Source organism: Podarcis liolepis (assembly GCF_965112155.1).
Source record: "Podarcis liolepis genome assembly, chromosome: 1".
NCBI classification, from domain to species: domain Eukaryota; kingdom Metazoa; phylum Chordata; class Lepidosauria; order Squamata; family Lacertidae; genus Podarcis; species Podarcis liolepis.
The window spans coordinates 65191733-65211810 of record NC_139554.1 but is presented as its reverse complement, the minus strand read 5'-3'; the positions used below and the strand labels follow the sequence as shown (position 1 = coordinate 65211810).

The 20078-nt window shown below is 38.0% G+C and overlaps 1 protein-coding gene across 25 annotated transcripts in view; it reads left to right on the top strand.

Moving 5' to 3' along the window:
* The window catches only part of CCDC73 (coiled-coil domain containing 73), a 247719-nt gene that overhangs the window by 50206 nt on the left and 177435 nt on the right, over positions 1–20078 (top strand). For 20 of the 25 annotated variants that reach the window (XM_083462964.1, XM_083462970.1, XM_083462975.1 and 17 more), the window contains 9 exons: positions 275–313; positions 4639–4774; positions 7534–7613; positions 9989–10117; positions 10572–10631; positions 12512–12610; positions 15251–15361; positions 16225–16429; positions 17999–19453. In XM_083462964.1, coding sequence (XP_083319090.1) covers positions 275–313; positions 4639–4774; positions 7534–7613; positions 9989–10117; positions 10572–10631; positions 12512–12610; positions 15251–15361; positions 16225–16429; positions 17999–19453 — 2314 coding nt within the window. Of the gene's footprint in view, positions 1–274; positions 314–385; positions 434–4638; positions 4775–7533; positions 7614–9988; positions 10118–10571; positions 10632–12511; positions 12611–15250; positions 15362–16224; positions 16430–17998; positions 19454–20078 lie in introns of those variants that run through there. The other 5 variants (XM_083462967.1, XM_083462972.1, XM_083462960.1 and 2 more) reach the window with 3 other exon arrangements.

The following is a 20078-nucleotide window of genomic DNA, read 5'->3' as shown; positions in this document are numbered from 1 at the left end:
AGGTGGGAGGGGATCATGCCCTTAGTTCCCCCCACTTCCCTTTCTTTAACACCATAAATAAATAAGTAAGTAAGTAAGTAAGTAAGTAAGTAACCTGAGGATGTGTAAGCTGGCCGCCTATTAGCAATGTGGGTTTATTTTCAAGGCTTTTCATATATATGCAGGCATTACATTTCTGTTATAAGTTTTACCACTTTCCCACTTCCTTGAAACTAGCAGAATTACAATTAATTGCCAATGCATTTTAAATCATTAATGGTTTTCATTATTACAGATTTCAAAATACTCTTTGCAAAAGAAGCTTAACGAAATGGTAAGAGCTACAAAAGCTATAAAAATGTCAAAGGCTTGCATCCTAATTTTTTGCTTCTGTTCATGTAAGGATGGTTTCTCTCATGAAATGACCCCTTTCCATGAACGCAACCATCATTCTGTGAGTGGAAGACCCTTTTTCATGTAGCAAAATGTTAGAGTTCTTTGCATTTTATAGTTACGGGTTATAGAGGTGTTGGTATATATTCAAATATCCTTCTGAGTATTGCAGAGGTGCTTATCCAAACTTCCCTTAATCTTTGGATTTATTTATTTGTTAACAAAATTGCACTTTATTTTGTGTAGTATTATTTTTCTAACTTTCCTTGCTAGTATAATAACTTAAGTGTTTGCGAGGAAAATTACAATTAAACTTTATGGTTTGATTAGACTTACTTCTTCTTTTCAGGCTAATATTTATAATTAAAATGGTATGAAAGATGCAGGCAGTGTGTTACTCTTCTTCCAGTGTAACATAGAAGAATTAAGTGTGCCAGTTCAGTTTAGTCACTCTGCTGAACCACTTTTGAAATTAAAGAGAGCTGTTGAAACATTGCTAAGCTTGATTGACTAAAAGCTGTGAAAATTCTGCTGCTGCTCAACTGGAAAGAATAAAGATAATATTGTCAGACCATTATAAACTGTGATTTTAATTAAGAAGCTCAAAAACTAGAGTCCGGTTTAGCCTTAAGTACCATGACATTTGTACTGAAAGTCATCTTCAACGCTACAGTGATTTTACACAAAATATGGTGAAATTGAATAATGTGTCCTTTGACCTGGGAGATAAGGCTACAAGTTAAAGATCAAAGGCAACATAAAATGTGTTTTGTCCTATTTCACTTTTAAGTTAGGCTTCTTGTTTAAGAAGTATGTGTAATCTATTTTATCCATACAAATATTAAATTAATGATCATGCAAAATTATTGCAAATAATCTATTTATTCTAGTAAACCATGTCCAGCCTTGTAAACTGTTCATGTGCTTGCAAAAAAATCGTTTGCATAAAATTTGTTGTACACATGCATATGCACAATTAAGAGGAAAGAGATAAACTATGTGACAAGTTATGGCATTTACTCATGCATAGAACTGCACCAGCAGAGGCTTGTTAGTTTTCTACTTAACATGGCAGTCTAGGGTGTCTGCTTTTTGTGGATACTCAAGTTACCGGTAGTCCACTGTCTGAAAAACAGGCTGGGTGACTATGCAAGAGAGGGTTTAACTACCACTACACACCCCAGCCTCTCCTTTCCAATGGGATAGGCTCCCCTCTTGAGCAGAAGTGCTCAGTTCATGAACAAGTGCCCTAGCCTGCCATTACAAATGACTGAGACATCTACCTGCTCTCCAAACAAGTCTCCTCAGTGGTAATAAAGAAGCTACCATTTAAAAAATTCATATTCATGCCAGCGTTAGGGCTGAGTTTCATTTCATATCCAGAATTTGGCCTTTGCCACATGGTGAGTTCAATACATAATACAGCTTCTCACATAGCGAAGTGATTGCTTGCTTTCTCTGCTACTTAGGCAGGTTGCTTTTTAACTCACAGTGAAGTAGGGGAATGATATTAACCTCATCATCAGTTGAAAATAATTTGGAAAACAATCAGGCAACTGCTTGGCCATGCAGCAAGCTGAAATGTGTATTAAACCTGCTGCATGGTTTTAGCCAGTCTCGTTGTGAGAACTGAGGCTTCACAATAAAGTTAAAAGAGAAAAAGTAGTTTCAGAACTGAAGCCTTTATATCTTGGAAGTACCAAGATGGTTGGCATAAATTTTAACATCGAAATTAAATGAACATAAGTTATTTTGCAGCTAATTAAATGTAGACCCTTTGAAAATAGTAAACTAGGAGCACACACAGCAGGACATAGCATAACTGGGTGCAGCATTTGCAGTTATACTTACTATGACATGAAATCACTGGGCAAGGCATACCCGCTTATTTTAGAGTACAGGAACTTCCAAGCAGAAGAACAAGAGATAAGCAGGGATCGTTGAGAGCCAGTGCAATAGTAGAACAATAAATGCAAGGAAATAGTTCTAAGGTCATTTTGACCAGAAGAGTGTTTGAATAATTAACCCAGTGACATTAGAAAGACCCAAACTTAGAAGTCATACTTGACCTTCTCAGGAACTAAAATTTATGAACTAGAATCTGTTCAGTGGCTTATGTTATGATAAATTAGCATATAATATTGGTCTTGACAACTGAATCCACACATATATTCACTGTTAGTCTCTTAAACTTCTATCTTTAGTTGTATGTCATTGAAATGGAATATAATCTGTTACAAATTTTGAAAAAAAATGTGTCACCCTTCAATAAAACAATATAATAACACCATATATATGCTGCCGTGTGCTGCTTTGGAAGGAAAGGCAAAATATAAATGTAATAAGAATAAAGCAGTACAAAACCAAAACAGCAGAAGCAGCAGTTTTTTAAAAAAAAAACTTACACAATTCAACAGATTGGATAGAACCATAGTTTATATTGGGTTACATGATATGCTAAAATGCCCTGGCAAGTACAACTTAAGGCACCTAAATGTAATGTGTTTCTAATGTACACTGCCTTGAGATCTTTTGAAAAAGGGTGGTATATGTAGCAGGGAGAGAAATAGACAAGAGCCGCAGATGATGATTGCAGAGTTCTGGCAACTTGTGTAGTAAAAGGGGGTCCTAATCCAGCTGTTATAGCTAGAATTGTGCTTTGACAGTTTGGTTATCTAACTTCAGGGGTCCATCAGTCTTGTCTGTTTACACCAGGGGTGGGGGACCTTTTTCTGCCAAGGACTGCATTCCCCAGGGGTAATTTATTGGGGGTCGCTTGCCGGCTGTGGTTGAAGCTGGAGTTTGTAGTGGGATGGGTTGGAGCCAGCAGTTGGTAAGACTGAAGCCAAAAGTGGGTGGAGCATCCCACTGTCCTCTTTGTGCCATCCCTTTTCTTTGTCCCCGCTTTTCTTCCTTTATCCTTTCCATATTGCATCTGCCATGTTACTCTAGCAGAGCACAAATAATAATAAATAATATTATTTATACCCCGCCCTCCCCAGCCAAGACCAGGCTCAGGGCGGCTAACATCATGTATAAAAACAATTGATTAAAATACAACTTAAAAACAGGATTAAAATACAACTTAAAATGCAGCCTCATTTCAGTGGAAGCCCAGATAAAAAACTGTTTGGGGGGAGAAAACGTCAAATCTTCACCAAGGCCAACTATCCAAACTGGTCCTATGTGGGCCAGAAAAAAGCCAGGGAAGTCCCTAAATAGGGGTTCCATCACAGAAGGAAAAGGAAAGAGGGGGAGGGGATCAAGCTGATTCCAAGCCAAAGGCCAGGTGGAACAACTCTGTCTTAAAGGCCCTGTGGAAAGCATGCTTCAGTAGAACATGCCTGCTAGGCTTTGGCATTGCTCTGTTTGAGTGTTACCCAATCCTCTCTGGAAGCTGCACACTGCAGCAGGGGAAGAATAAGAGTGGTGAGCAAGCTACTTTTGGGATAAACTTACCTGTCATTGCCGATCTTGGTGTTAAAGAACTTGGTTAAACTTCCAAAGAATGCCTTTAGAAGGGGTAGCAAACTCACATATTGTGACCACTTCCTGTCCCACTAGAGTTTCTTTATGGCAAGAGTGGAGAACATTTTTGGTCCATAGTGAAAAGCTTTATCATATCTATGTCACTGCACTCTGTGCCTGCATTTCTGTTTTAAAAAACAGCCAGGAGATGGGTGGTGTGTGGATCTCCCTGTATCACACATAGTTTGATCTTCATTATAGGGGAGCAAGAGAAGTGCCTGCATGCAATTGTTTGGAGTTGTGGAAATAAAAATAATAAATTAAATACATAATAATAAAAAATTAATATCTACAGAAAGCTAAAAACAGATTAAAGCACATGTTTACACATTTTGCCTGGGATTCAAGACTGAAAGTGCTGGTTCTGACCAGGAAAGCCTCTGCTGATTCTCTGTATCACTTGTTGCCTTTTCTATACCATTTAGCAATGATATTCCTGACAGTGGGAGTGGAGTGGAAATAGGGAGGCACAGTTCTACAGTGGCTTCTGTCCTATCTTACAGGGATCTTTAATAACTGTGCTGGAAGATTATTGCCCTTCCACGTGGGATGTCAGCACAATTGCTGTGTATGCTTATTTAGAAGTAAGCTCCACTGTGTTCAATGGGGCTTACCTCCCAATAAGTGTGTTTATCATTCCTGCATCGTCTAATTTATAAAGTTAAGACATCATTCCATATGAAAAGTTTGTCTTTAACTATTTTCTTTTCTTTCTTTTCTTTCTTTTCTTTAACGCAGGAGCAAAAGTTGCAATTACACGTGTTAGCAAAGGAGGACCATCAGAAGAGTCTGAACGAAGTTGAAAAATGCCATACAGTTATCACATGTCAGCTGAGAAAAATAAAAGATGCTCATGCGAGATTAGAGCAGAACGGTAAATAAATATGTGATGAACCTAAGACATGATCCAGCCCTTATGTGTGAAGGCTGAGAAATACAGCAAAACCCATGGGAGCAGGGGAGAATGACAGCTTACCCCTTATTGGTGGTCTTCCACAAATATTTGAGGATGAGAAAGAAGTGACTAGATGGACAGAAATGTAGTGGCACACTCACAGCCAGCAACTGGATACAAGTACAGTGGTACCTCGGGTTACATACGCTTCAGGTTACATACGCTTCAGGTTACGGACTCAGCTAACCCAGAAATATTACCTCGGGTTAAGAGCTTTGCTTCAGGATGAGAACAGAAATTGTGCTCTGGCGGCGCAGCAGCAGCAGGAGGCCCCATTAGCTAAAGTGGTGCTTCAGGTTAAGAACAGTTTCAGGTTAACCTGAGGTACCACTGTACAAGATTGAGGGAGGCAGGGAGCAGGACATTTAATCAGTTCATATTTGCTCCTCCCCAAGTCCTGAGATGTGGCATATTAATACATTATTATTATTATTATTATTATTATTATTATTATTATTATTATTATTATTATTACTATACTCTATTTACAGCAAAAACAAAACATAATGTCACTATCAATACAAAAAATTATAAATTCAAGATAAAATTAACCAACCAGCCTTGACTAATACCTATGTTGTTCATAAATTGTGTCTAATAGTACGTGCTGTTGTACATCTTCCTTATATAGATAGTGTCAGGTGGTTTAGTTGGTAGCCACACCAACTGTAGCTTGATGACAGGGTGACAGATGACCCAGACAAGCTGTTTAACAGAGGTCAGGGGGTGCTTCACAAACTGCTCTGTTAAGTGCCACCCCCACCCCACAGCTGCGTCAAGGTTTAACAAGGTAGCAGGGCAGTACTTCAGAAAGCCACTTTCTATAGCACCTGGTTAGCTATGAGGGGAGAGAGGGGGTTTTGGGTTGACTGATAGGGTTGGTCAGATGTAACAGAAGGAGGAGTTGGCCTGGTGTAGGGGGAAAGGAGTGTTGGAGATATTTGTAAAGGGTTCGCTCTAACTGGGGAGATTACTACTTAACCAATCAGACATTAAAGCACTCCTTCCCATCACAAGTAAAAAGGTAAAGGTACCCCTGCCCGTACGGGCCAGTCTTGCCAGACTCTGGGGTTGTGCGCCCATCTCACTCAAGAGGCCGGGGGCCAGCGCTGTCCGGAGACACTTCCGGGTCACGTGGCCAGCGTGACATCGCTGCTCTGGCGAGCCAGAGCCGCACACAGAAACGCCGTTTACCTTCCCGCTAGAAAGCGGTCCCTATTTATCTACTTGCACCCAGGGGTGCTTTCGAACTGCTAGGTTGGCAGGCGCTGGGACCGAGCAACGGGAGCGCACCCCGCCGCGGGGATTCGAACCGCCGACCTTTCGATCGGCAAGCCCTAGGTGCTGAGGCTTTTACCCACAGCGCCACCCGCGTCCCATCACAAGTACACAGTTACAAAACATTGTCATCATCTGTAAACCACTCAAAATCATTTTTACTCAGAATAGACCAATTAAACATTAATTTAATTTCAGAGGGTCTGCTCTGAGTAAAATATAGCTGAATACCACCCTATGTATTACATATTCTTAAAATTCTATTCTTAAAAATCGATTATCTTTTCAAAACAAAGATGTATGAGATTTTACTATATTTTCAATATTTTAAGATAATTTCAGTATATGTGCAAAGTAAATGCTTAAAAATGTTAAATATATTATGATTATATATTAAAATATTCAATATATATTAGCTGGTTCTGTTCAACAAGAAAATAATGTATTTCTTGTACTAACTTCTTGTACTAATTTCCTCTGCAGTAAGAGGAAATTCATATGATACTGCAGCAACATTGGTAATCACCATGTATATTCTGAGCATGAAACTACTGTCTCTTGAAATGCCCTATGGAAGGTCATGTATTGAACAAGAAATGTCTTCCACTTTCCAAACTACTGATATTAATCTCTTTTTGCTTAATCACATGTAAAAACTTGCTAGATTTATTATTTTATTCCCCTTCCTTCCTTCCCCCTCCCCTTCTTCATAAAAAGGGATTACCCGCTCTGGGATCCCACAGCTAATTCTCCCCTGGTCTCCTTGCTGGCCCAAATAGGACTAATTTAGCCAGATAGCCCTGGTGATCATCTAATGTTTATTGGATGGATTTCCCCCCTAAATTGATTTTTGAATTTTGAGTTTATTGTCATTCACATTTTATACTGTATTTCATGCTGTTTTTTGTTGCATGAATTAAGTGTTTTAAATTTGTTGTTAGCTGCCCTGAGCCTGGTTTTCTGAACTGGGAAGGGCGGGGTATAAATAAAATATTATTATTATATTATTATGGTTTTAGGTTTTATTTCAGTATGCACTAATTTTACGCTGCATAAATATTTTACAAATATATGGCAAGTGGGTGTCAAAACCTGATTTCTAAAAAAAACCCTCCACCTATCTCCAATTTAAGAAGTGAAATATATGAACTCTATAGGACAAAAGTGGAATATAAAAGACACATGGAAATAATATATGAAACTGAGTAATCACACATACAGCTGATTACTCCTATTTTCCAGAGGGATTGTCAACATCTGCCTCTGGACATAATTTCCCCACAAGAAAACAAACACATACAGATTCTGTAGGTTACATTTATTCTGTAGAAAATTCAGACATAAAAGTATTTTAATATTAGTTCTTTACTTTTTTTATCTTATCCAAACCCATTCATAAGTTGTGGAAGCAATTCAACTCAATAAGAAATTGAGAGCAGTGAACGCAAGACAAAAGTCTGAGATAGATAACCTAAAAGAGGTAGGTGTATTGTATTGTATTGTATTGTATTGTATTGTATTGTATTGTATTTAATTATATATCTATCCCCCCTCTTCTCAAAGTGGTTGGCAAAAAGCTAAAAATGAAGGAAATATGAAAAGGCCACAACTTATCCAGTTAAATGTGTATGAAATATAGAAATATAAAGTTACCATATATCTGCTTAATCCTGCTTAAGAGCAGCCTAAACATTAAAGTTTTACAACACTTTCAGAAGGCATGCAGACTTAGGTTTTAACAGACCCTAGGGGAGGTGTGTTCTAAAACGGAGGAGTGGTCACCAAAAATATCTCCCTCTGTATCCTTGCTGTTTGAACTTTGTGATTATAATCAAGAACGGATGCTCAGCTCGTCTTAAAAGTCGCAGTGGATTTTATGTGAGAGATTAGTCTCACAGGTCTGTTAGGCCTGAGCCAGCAAGAGATTTGGAAGTCAAAGCCAGCAAGTAGAATTGTGCCTTGAAAGTAATGGAAAGGCTCTGCAATTGTTTTATAGGCCCTTGGCAACATACTTGTGAGAGTAGGTGGGCTACACCAACTAGTATTTGTAAACAGACAGTATAATCTATTAAGGGTGAATTGATATGACAGTGAATGATTGCATGGGCTTTTCCATGGATCCCATTAGCATCCAGTTTTTATGTATACATACATACTTGTTCAGATTGAGGGCAGTTCAGGCTGTAGTCATAAGTCTTCAGAAACCAAAGAACCCATATGCAAGTTCATACCTGGAGCTGGTGTGGTGAAAAATTCGTAAAGAATCTGCCCTCTTCCCATCTCTCCTGGGGATGCAGCAGTATTTCTGCAATGTCACTCCTTATCCCACTTCAAACTGCTAGGTACATTATATTCCTCTACTAGAGTTATGCAACAAACTAGCCCAGACAACAGCTTGAGCAACACCCAACTTTATGCAAACAGACGTCTCCTTTGTTTCCTCTCCCATGCATCCACCTGTGCTTCCCGAATCTGCTCCAAAGGGTCCCACTGCTTCTGTTCTGCTGGCGGAGGGGCACTGTTGGAACTCTCTGTGAACAGATTGCCCTCTGCCAGAACCATAGCAGCTGAGCAACCTCTCTAAGCTCTTTAGAACCCTTCCCCATCATCAACAGGCAAATAGATGCCAATACAAAAAAGAAACAGAATTTCCACAATAATTTGAGTGTTTGTTTCCCATACCGACAGGTTTTTGGGGAGGGGAGGAGTGAGAATGAGATCAGTGTTTATGACAATAGTTTAGCATTCTTTTTTTTTTTTTGCATTTTAATAAGGTGTACAGCTTCTCATTGGCATATTGTGCCTTTTAAAATCCTTTCAAGAATTAGCTGCATTTTATTAATTTTATTAAATTGGAAGCTTGGGTATTTGGGTAGCTTGGCATTCATAAAATTCAGCAGCTCAGATAATAACCATTTCTACTTTCCACTGTTATATGATTTTGTCCAGAACAGTTAAACTATTGGATTGTGATAAGGGGAAATTCCACTTTTATGAAGAAAAGTTAAACAGACCAAATTTAGTTGCTGCTAGATAAAACTATTGCCATGCTGAATGCTTGGTTCAGTGCTGTGGCATCATGAAGAATTCTTGATATTATCTACAAACAGCATTCATAACCTTTGCTATTTGTCTGAGTAAACGTCAGAGCACTCAAGGAGAGAGAGATACTGAACAGGCTACCCCATACAAAAGAGGGAGGGGTGGGGGAAAGATGCAATATTTATGACTCCAGAGACTATACATTGTAATTTAATAAGATCAAAGCCTGTACTGTTTATTTGCTGTACTAGTTGCTTTAAACAAACTAAGAAGGGCAGCAGACAGAATTGTGAAATAAATATAGTTGCAAAATATTAACATTTTAAAGGTAAACACAGGTCAAATATATTAAACTAATGTATTCTTAACTCTTCTGGGATGAAGCAGTGAGAGTACTTAGAATAATTAGTGATCTTCGTTTCTCCTTCTGTCAGTTGTTTAGAGTTGCAGCTCTTGTGGACTTTCTGGTATCATTGCAACACACAGTATCAGCCACAAACTAATGCAGTGTTCATTTATTTCTAGTTATAAAAAGGGCAACAGTGAAGCATTAAAACACCTATTTTTGTGAAAGCAGTGTAAATCTAAAATGTAAAAAACATATGGGTAACCACACAAGGGACCTGTAACTGTGAAACATCATTTCAAAGATAAGCTGTCACTGTCAATTTTATTTATATTTAATGCCATTAATATTCTTCTCTCTGTATTTTGCTTAGAAGGGCATTAGTTGGAGGCGGAAAGATGTTTTGTCTTGCTTGGCATTGCAGAAATAATCTTGGGTGAACTATTTATGGTTGTTTCCTTATTAAGGAGCTAAAGAAAGTTACAGCAGACTTGATAAGGTCCAATGTCACTTGTCAGCACAGAGTGGGAGATGAAAATCTCAATCTTACAGCAAAGGAATGGGAGTTGAAAGAGCTACAGCAAAAATATTCAATGGTATTTGATAATTATTTTTTGCCAGTTAAGATTTCATGTTTTTAATTTATAAAAATAGATCTATACTGATATTTTAATAGGTGTTTTCAGTGTGGTAGCACTGTTTTAAATTCTATAGTACTAGACAACTATAGCAAATATGCAGTGCAGTGCACTGCTAGGTAGTTTAATTTAATTGTTCCTATACTATATATAGTGTAGTGTATAGTACAATGGTCATGCTGGATGTTAAAATCCTTTTATATTTTTCCGTGTAAAATCTGTTATATTAATATTGTTAGGGTACAATCCATTTGCACTTTGCATCCTCCAGTTACCTCCTACACTCACTGCTCTGTATACAGGAGTTTCATGTTATCTGACCCCTCTTTTCTGCACTCTCACTCTCTCATGGGGTACTGTGCTTGCAGCACAAACCATAAGGGGCCAATGACATGGTTTATTTCATTTATAGGAGAGAGAATTTAATATAAGACTCACTGAAGAAAATGCACAACTTAAGGAAGAAAAGCAGGTGATTTATATATTAAGAATATATTATATATCAATGACATTTATTAAGAACATGTGCAATTAAAATTACAGCTTTGTATAGTAAACTTTGTAGTTTACTGAGATATGTATACTTTTAGGCCTTTTTTATTTGCTGTGTTAATGATGTGGTTGAACAGTTCCTTTTGTACCATAGCCCCAGCCAGTATGAAGCTGCAAGATGTTAAGTAACTGATGGCAGTCATTAAGCCATGTTGTCAAAGGATGAATCCATATAAAGTTAAAATAAGAGTGCTTAGAGTCCTATGGCCTGGGGGGAAATGTACGACCATTGTTGATAAGGCCTTCCCTGGTTACTCAGATAGACAGTTGAATCAGAACTGACCCACACATGAGACAAGGTGAGGCGACCACTTCAGGTGGCAGGATCCACAGGGACAGCAGATCCTGTCTCCAAAGAATGCATTGCCTGCTGCTGCTGTGAAACAGCTGCAGCACATTCCTTGGAGGTTGTATCTGCCATGTTGGAAGTTCCCCCTTGCCACCTCTACAGCGACCTCTAGGTGAATAGGAGGCACAGCTGGTCTCCTCCCATTCTCCCCTTGTTCCTAATGTAGGTATTCATTCACTCATTCTTCCCTGGTGCCATTTTGTGGCTTGCCTCAGGTACCAAAGTGTCTTCGGCTGGCTCTGAGTTGAATCCAAACATTTCTATTCAGAAGTAAGCCCCATTAAGTTCAGCGAGACATACTCTCAGGTAAGTGTATGCACGATTGCAGCCATATAGTCAAAGGATGCTCCTTGACCTCATCATCACAACTGAAACTTTAGATTCTAGCAGTGGGTTGGGAGCGCTTTACTACCAAAATTTCAACTCCCAGCTCCCAAAGACATATGCATGAGATTGTAGCCTTAAATTGTGGATGTTGTGCTTTACCTAATCTGCTAATGCATTTTAAGAAAACTAAGAAAACATTTTATTGCTATAGAAATGGTAAACAAACACTCCACAAATACTTTATAATAGTAAGCCTACTCAAAGACAAGCTAAAGAAGTGTGCATGCACACGAAAGCTCATACCAAGAACTAACTCAGTTGGTCTTTAAGGTGCTACTGGAAGGAATTTTTTTATTTTGACTATGGCAGACCAACACGGCTACCTATCTGTAATTAGTATTTATTTATTTATTTGGACAAGGTATTCAATCTGTAAAACATTTGTGTGAGTTTTACTACTGGCATTATAGATGTTTGATTTCAGTGTATTTTGAATTGAGAATCTCAATTATATAACTACTTTAAATCATATACAATGAGTTTGGAGATCTAATACTTGTTTTCACAATGCATCATACAAATTTGCATGACTTGGAGCATCTGTAGTATTGAAACCTGAAGAACCAAGAAACATATTAATTTGATGTGAAATAATACATCCTGAATTGGTAATGCTGTTTAGGTTTACCAATAGAACTTTACTGACATGACTGTTAAATTATGAACCTGTAATTAGTTATCTTTATATAATTCCGCCCCCCTTCCCCCAATATTGTGCATGTTGCTTGGAAACTCAGAATGGTCTAGCATCTTCATAGTCATGGGAGCAATAAAACGCTGAATTTCAGCTGCAGCAGTTTGAGACTTCAAGTTGTATGAGATTAACCACTACTTCATACCCCTCTGACCTTCAAGCCAATATGCCATTATATTCTCCCAGTCTTTTACCTTTGACATTCAGAATAAGGAGGCCTCTGGTTATGATTGAACCATCTTCCTACACAAGTATAACAATAGCAACATTTAAATAAAGAATTTACAAATATATATGCATACCCTGTTGTGCTCAGCTTTACAGAATAATCCTGTCATTTAAAAGAGAATGCATTTCTTTTATTAAAAAGGAAATGATTGCGTCTCTACAACATATGCAGCAACTGCTCTGCAGACAAACTGAAGCTAATGCCAGAATGCCATTGAATGAACTAGAAGAAACATGTCAGGTCAGATATTTCTTGATTAGAAACTTGATGGCCATCTGCTAAATAATTTTATAAAAGTTGTTGTTGTTGTTACCCACTCCCTCCACCCTAAGATCCCAGGACAGTTTACATTTTATAATAAAACATTAAAAACAAATTACAAGATTTAAAATACTTCAGAAAGTATTTTAAACTTGTTGAAAAGATTGTCATATGTTCTTTAGCACTTAAGACTGTCAACCTATCAGGCTGAACCCTGAGCTCTATCCTGTGGCTTTCCATAGAGCTGGATGAGGCAACATGGTAATTATAGTAAATTTCAATTTTAGTAATTTTGGATATGCACTATTCTTCCATGCATATTTCTCCAAAGCACAGTTTTGCTGTTGACCAGGTGTGCTTATACTCTGCTGAATGCAATGGAATCTGCCTGGCTATTTCTGACAAAATGGGGGCCTCACATAATTCATATACTAGATCTCCTAGTGTGCAACATACTATAACCAGGCTTTTTGTTGAGTCAGCATGTATGCCAGGGGTCTGAAAAGGAGTATGTTGCTATTTAGACAGCACCTATTTAGACAAGGCTACCATGTTTATAAACTTATGAATGGGAGAAAGCAGAAGATAAAGGCAGTTCTCACAGTACTAAAATGCAGGGGCAAATCAGTGAGTTAAATGGCAGCTAGAATGAGGGCGTTTTTCAACAGAAGACATAGTAGGATTGCATCTAGTGTAAATGCTGCATGAATGGAAAGAGCTTCCATTCATGGAAGGAAAGTTGCACTCATGGAAGGATCCCACTCAATGCATCAGTTCCCTTTCTGAGGCCAGAGGACATCCACATGTGAGTATAATACTTAAATGAAGCATTCACGTTAAATGCAATGTATGTAGGCTTGGTAGCATAGTTTATATGTTTTAGATAAAATCTAGTAATTGACCATGTGATCTGGGCCTGTGTATTTATGCTCCGTTGAAAATATATAGCTTTGCAAGGACGCTTTGCAGCCATGTCGGTGGAAGAGCCGTATTGTGTTTGCAGGGACGGAAGGAGTACTGGCGGTGACCATTCTAGGTGTGTCCAATTGATCCATGATTGCTGACACGTAGACCTTTTTGATTCGTAAAAGAGCGGAATGGGTTTACGCATGCGGGCCCAGGAATGGGAATTGGTTCAAATGGGGCCAAAGAGTTTTAGAATCCTGTGTAACGAATCTTGACCTCTGGTTCCATTGATTTTTAAAATGATTTTACATTTCACTTTTTTATAAAATCTGTGAAAGATTTTTTTTTTAAATCTCTCAAGCAGTAAATGGAACCATATAGAGGGATAATTGCATGGAAAGGATACGTCAGGTCTCTTTTCTCCCTCAAGCATTCTATATGTTTTGATTCATTTAAAAAGAAAGCAACAACAGCAAAATTCAAAACTGTCTGTGTAGTATCCCGACCACAATTAGCGAAGGTATCTATCAATCTAGATGGACTCCACTGGCCATGCTGGCTGGAGCTGTTGAGTCCAGCACCATCTGGAGGGCCACCCCACCCCCCACATTCTAGGTAAATTTTACAGTTTTTCTTTCATTCTCCACATAATCACCGTAGTGTGCATAGCCAACAGTGTTTCAGAAATGTTCAGTGTCGTATAGGTTCAGAAGTACTGTCTGTAGAAAAAGGCAACGCAGCAAATAATTAATTTTGAAAGAGAGCTTTTATGGACTCTTCCCAACCCCAGAAATGGTTTTAAAGAATCACAGAAACTGTGCATAGTCACCATTTATCTAAATGCACTAACACTGTTTACATTGGCAAATTTGGTCACATCATCTTATATTAGGTTGTGGATACACTGGGTTGTATCCCTTTTATTCATTTTTCAAAAATGTGAAGAGGGCAAAATTGTATAGTACCTGAGAGATGTATGAGAATTTTTACTACTGATTTATGCAAGATTACTTTAATTTATCAATGTGACAGCAAAGCTGACAATGAGTTAATCCAGAAATGTTAAGACAAGTATGGCAGTTTAAAATCCTTCTTAGTGTACTGCCTTGCACACTGCTGGTGCTACGTAAATGTGAAGTAGCAGTAGGAATAGCATACCAGTATTATTTTAACGCAGATTTAATTTAATTGAACCAACTTAAAAATGAAATAGGAAAATCAAACAAGAAAAACTACAGATTGGAATTTTTGCAATGGTGTTTCACAGTCCTTAAGTTAATCTGAACTCTATATTATATGGAATGTTAATAAAATTCAGGTTTGATTATTGTAATAAAAATATGTTCTAGGATGTGCTGTAGTGTTTATCTTCGCAAACAAAGGTTTAGAATGTGCTACATTTCATATTTCTTAGCTCTGCACTTTATATTACTTTTTCAGCACATTAAAACTTATGCAGTGAAACTGAATAATGGCAAGTATTTTTATACCCTTTTATAGCCATTTCTTTTTCATAACCTCCCCCTGTTTCCTGTTAGCTAAACTATAAGCACCTTTCTGTTAATTTATGAAAATTATTGTTGTGATAGCACATTATCACTGATCTGTATGGCACTTTCAGCATGTTAGAAGAAAAGGTCCAAGCAACATAAAACACATCAAAATTCATTAATGTGGTATTGATTATTTTTTGGATAATTAATTTTATTGCAGACCCTTGAAAGAGATAATGAGCTGCAAAGGGAGAAGGCAAAAGAAAATGAAGAAAAGTTCTTTAATCTTCAGAATGAATATGAGAAAACACAAGCAACTTGGAAAAATGAAGTAAGGTTCCCCCCCCCCATTTAAATACTACTGAATTAACAAGGTTACCAGGAAGTAAGAAAAACATTTAAAATAATTCCAAAAGTTCAAGAAGCTATTATTAATCTAAAACAAGAACAGGCATATTTTAGAAATCCATCTAGTTCATACATTGGAGACATTAGAATAATTGTTTCAGAACTTTTAGGTATCTCAGTACGAGATACGTTTTCCTCAACTATGACAGTACCTCAGTGAATTGAAAGATTTATCCATAGTTACTTCTTGTATACTTTTAAATTTCTAATCCAGAGGAACAAATCCAAGTATCAAAACTAATTTCTATACATTTCTACTATAAGGAAAAAATACTGCCTTGAGTGGAGGATGCCAATATTGGTGAGGTTGTTACTGAAGATTTCAGCCTTGCTGTCCTTTTCAATATGGCCTGGCCTCTTGATTCTAGACATATCCATGCAGCCCAGGAAAATGTGCAAAATGTAAAAGGAAGGCCATCAGTCAAGGACCTTCTCTTTCTTAAACTCAGGGATTCCATTTTAAGAATTTTAGTTCATTTTTTTCTTAGCAGTGTTCCTTTGTGTGTGGAAGCATTGTGCTGGAGTACTTGCTCCCCCCAGTCTTACCTTTAATACAGATTCTCGGGTTAAGAACTTTGATGCAGGATGAGAACAGAAATTGCGCAGTGGCGGCACAGCAGCATCGGGAGGCCCCATTAGCTAAAGTGGTACCTCAGGTTAAGAACAGTTTCAGGTTAAGAACGGACCTCCAGAACGAATTAAGTTCTTAACCTGAGGTACCACTGTACCCATTTTCCCATTTCAGCTCAATAGTAATAGAAACATGTGCTCTTTTTTTAATTGCAGGTTGCTGAGACAGGTTATAAAAATCAAATGCATACAAGCCAAACAGAAAACAAATATACACAAAAATCAAAAGAAGTTTCTAATAGTCTTGAACAAAGAGACATTGGATTAAAAACTACTCGATCTTTGAATCTGGATGAAATAAAAGCAAAACAAAGCAATACTGATATAAACACAGGGGAAGAGGAATCAATTAGTGTTGAAGGTACGTGTCTGTGTGTGTGTGTGTGTGTGTGTGTGTGTAATTATATAAAAAAACAGTCCAGAAGATGTTTATCTAAACTAAGCGTGCTAAAGAAAAACTTATTTTTTAGCTATGGTAACTAAAATATATAAGCTAAAATGTATTATCAGAATCTCACATTACTGAAATACATATTCATTGCCAAATGCTCATATTAAAATTGCAGCCTAATACCCTCACCCTGATAGCCATGAGAGCATTAGCACCCCCACACCACCCAACAAATAATTGTGGGTGGGGAATAGGATGTCTGCACGGCTTTACTTACTTCAGCAGGACAGAACAAAACCAGGCTGATAAAACTATGAGATGCCAAGTAAGGGCAATGAGATTATGGATTTCAAGGGTATGGAATGAGTGAAAAGCAGGGCTAGGAATGCATCTTGCAGTAAAACAAACAGGGCTGCTGGTGTTCTAGACAAAATTCTGGGCCTTAGTGATAAATTTAAAACTGACCACTTCTGATTGGCATCCATCTGAGAGTTCTTAAAGAACTGAAATGTGTAATTGTTTATCTTCTAATAAAAGATGTAACTTGCCCTAAAATCACCTTCCATATATCTGATGACTAGTAAGTAGTCAATGTGACACCAACTTCTAAAAAGAGATCCAGGCAATGGTTATTTTAACATCTGTTCCAGGACAAGTGGTGGAACGATTATTAAAGATAGAATTATCAAGAATATAGAAAAACAAATCTTGCTGAAGCTGAACAAGAATAGCTTTTGCAAGGATAACTCACTAATAGAATCATAGAATAGTAGAGTTGGGAGGGACTCTGAGGATCATCTAGTCCAACCCACTGTAATGCAAGAATATGCAGCTGTCCCATACAGGGATCAAACCTGTAACCTTGGTGTTTTCAGCACCATGCAATTGAGCTATCTTTTAGATTTCTTTCAGAGTGAAAACAAGCGGTATTTACTTATATTTTCAAAAAGCTTTTGATAAGTTCCCTCACCAAAGAATCCTGAATAAGCTTAGCAGTCACAGAATTAGAGGTGAGGTTAGGTCCCTTTGCAGATCCGTAACTGGTTAAAGGTAAAGGGACCCCTGGCCATTAGGTCCAGTCGTGGCCGACTCTGGGGTTGCGGCGCTCATCTCGCTTTATTGGCCGAGGGAGCCGGCGTACAGCTTCCGGGTCATGTGGCCAGCATGACTAAGCCGCTTCTGGTGAACCAGAGCAGCGCACGGAAACGCCGTTTACCTTCCCGCCGGAGCGGTACCTATTTATCTACTTGCACTTTGACGTGCTTTCAAACTGCTAGGTTGGCAGGAGCAGGGACCGAGCAATGGGAGCTCACCCCGTCGCAGGGATTCGAAACGCTGACCTTAGTTAGTTAGCATAGTTAGGACTTGGTTCCCACAATATGTAGTGATAGCCACCAACTTGGGTGGCTTTAAAAGAAGAGTAGACAAATTCATGAAGGAACTAACTATGATTAAAGTGGCAATACATCCCTTATATGAACTATATTTGAAAGCATTCATCCTTCCAATTTTCATCATTAAAATCTTTTCACCCAACAGATTTGGATCGTCTTGAGAATATTATGAATGAAGACAATGCAGTTTGCCATTTCAATAAAAATCGAAAGGAGGCTTCTCCAAGCAAAGTTATCTGCACAGCTCATTTCATTACTCCAGAACTAACTTGTGGGTCAGGTGTTGCTGGGTGTGGAGGAACAGCAGCCGAAGGAAAAGAAAACAGAAAGGAGTTTGATAAAATACAGACAAGGATAGAAGTAAACTCTTCAAACAGTTGCTATTCATTGGTGGAAGAACCCAAGATGCTCTTAGAAAGCACTGCAGCTTTGGATTGTTCTACTCCAGATACTGATCATTGTACTAAACTCAATGAGCATCTAGAGAGAAATGTAAGGAATGAATTTATTTTTGAGATAAATGAGAATATTAACAATGCACCCCATGAGGGAGCTTCTTCCACAAATAAGGCACTCGCTGAAGAATCCAAAGTTCAGGATATTGTTACTGGTGAGGAAATTACAAATGGCCTATCGAAGACTGAAACTAGTTGCATCTTGTCACAAAAGGTGGAGAATAATTACACAAACCTGCACAATGTGTGCTTTGATAGATATGATGACATTTGTAAAGAAACACCAAGTCAGAGCTCCAGTTCCACAATTTCCAATATTCTTTTATGTAAAGAGAGTAGTACTAATCCTGAAGAAATACATAGTGATAATGCATGTGAAAACAACAAATGCTGTGAACGAAGTAGTACTTGCAGCACACGAGAGAAAATTCCACCTTCACCTGCTTCCTCAAATGACAATTTAGGTGTAAATACTCTGATTACCACTGATGGGAACATGAATCATCTGCCTCTAATTATGAATTTTAATTTAAATGCTGAAAACCCATCTAAATATATAAATGACATACCAAGCAGACAATCTGATAAAGATGATTCCATACTGACAGAAGTCACAGAAAAGACACCTGAAAGTACAAACGAGTCTTTGTCTCTTCACCCTGAAAATGTATGTGAATCTCAGATTGAAGATTTGAAAGTTAATAAATTTGCAGAAGATGAACAAAAGGAATTGCATACACCCAAAACTACATGTGAACAATCCTTTGTGGTTTCTGAGAAACAGGGAATACAGATAAAAGAAAGGGAAGAGCCATCAAGTGGTCTGGACACAAGGGAAATGGTTGTGAAAGGAAGCACAGAAGAATCATGTTCCTTATCCATAAAGACAAGAGAAGATTTAGTAAACAGAAGTGGATGGCCACCCTTTGACTCCGCAACTATGGATAAAAAGGCAGAAAAAACTTCAGCAGACTCAAATTTACCAAGGGTATGTGAAGGTGAAATTCAAACAGTTTGCAATTCAGCTTCCAAAAAGGTTCCATCTTTGAAAGAAAAGCTACTTTCGCAAGAAGTTAAAAAACAAAGTTCATGGGAAGTAGAGCAGACTATGAATATGAATGCTGCCATAAGAGAAGATACGTTAGGTAAGAAATTAAGTGTTTTGTTTTGTTTTGTTTATTATAGTTCTATGCCGCTTTTCATTTGAATGAATCCCAAAGCAGCTTACAAAAAATAGTAACATCATCACAAATAAAGCATAAATTGTGTAGAATAAGTAACAAATAATCAGTGAAGGTTACACTGTTAACTCAACAACTAAAAAATAAGCTAAACATCAAAATTAAAGCAAAAGTTGCATTATATGATTAATATAGCATTTATAATCTATAAAACAAAATAAACTTTGACAAAATAGCCCGAAAATAAACTGAGCACTGTTATGTTCATACACATACTCTCTGCACCCTCTTAACTCAGAATCTTTCACTCTATTCAGCTCATTAAAATGCACGTACACATAAAGTCCATGGCAGCAACTCTCTTCTGAAGGACTCTGGCTGGAAGTGGGGCAGCACAGATGAAACTACCCACCTGCTGATGGCTGTCGTTCTCCCGACAGTTCTTCCTCTGGAAGCAGCTCCTTTATGAAGGCTCCTAGGGCTGAATGGTAGGGCTCCAGCTGTTTTTGGACTACAGTTCCTGTCATCCCTGACCACTGGTCCTGCTAGCTTGGGATGATGGGAGTTGTAGTCCAACAGTAGCTGGAGT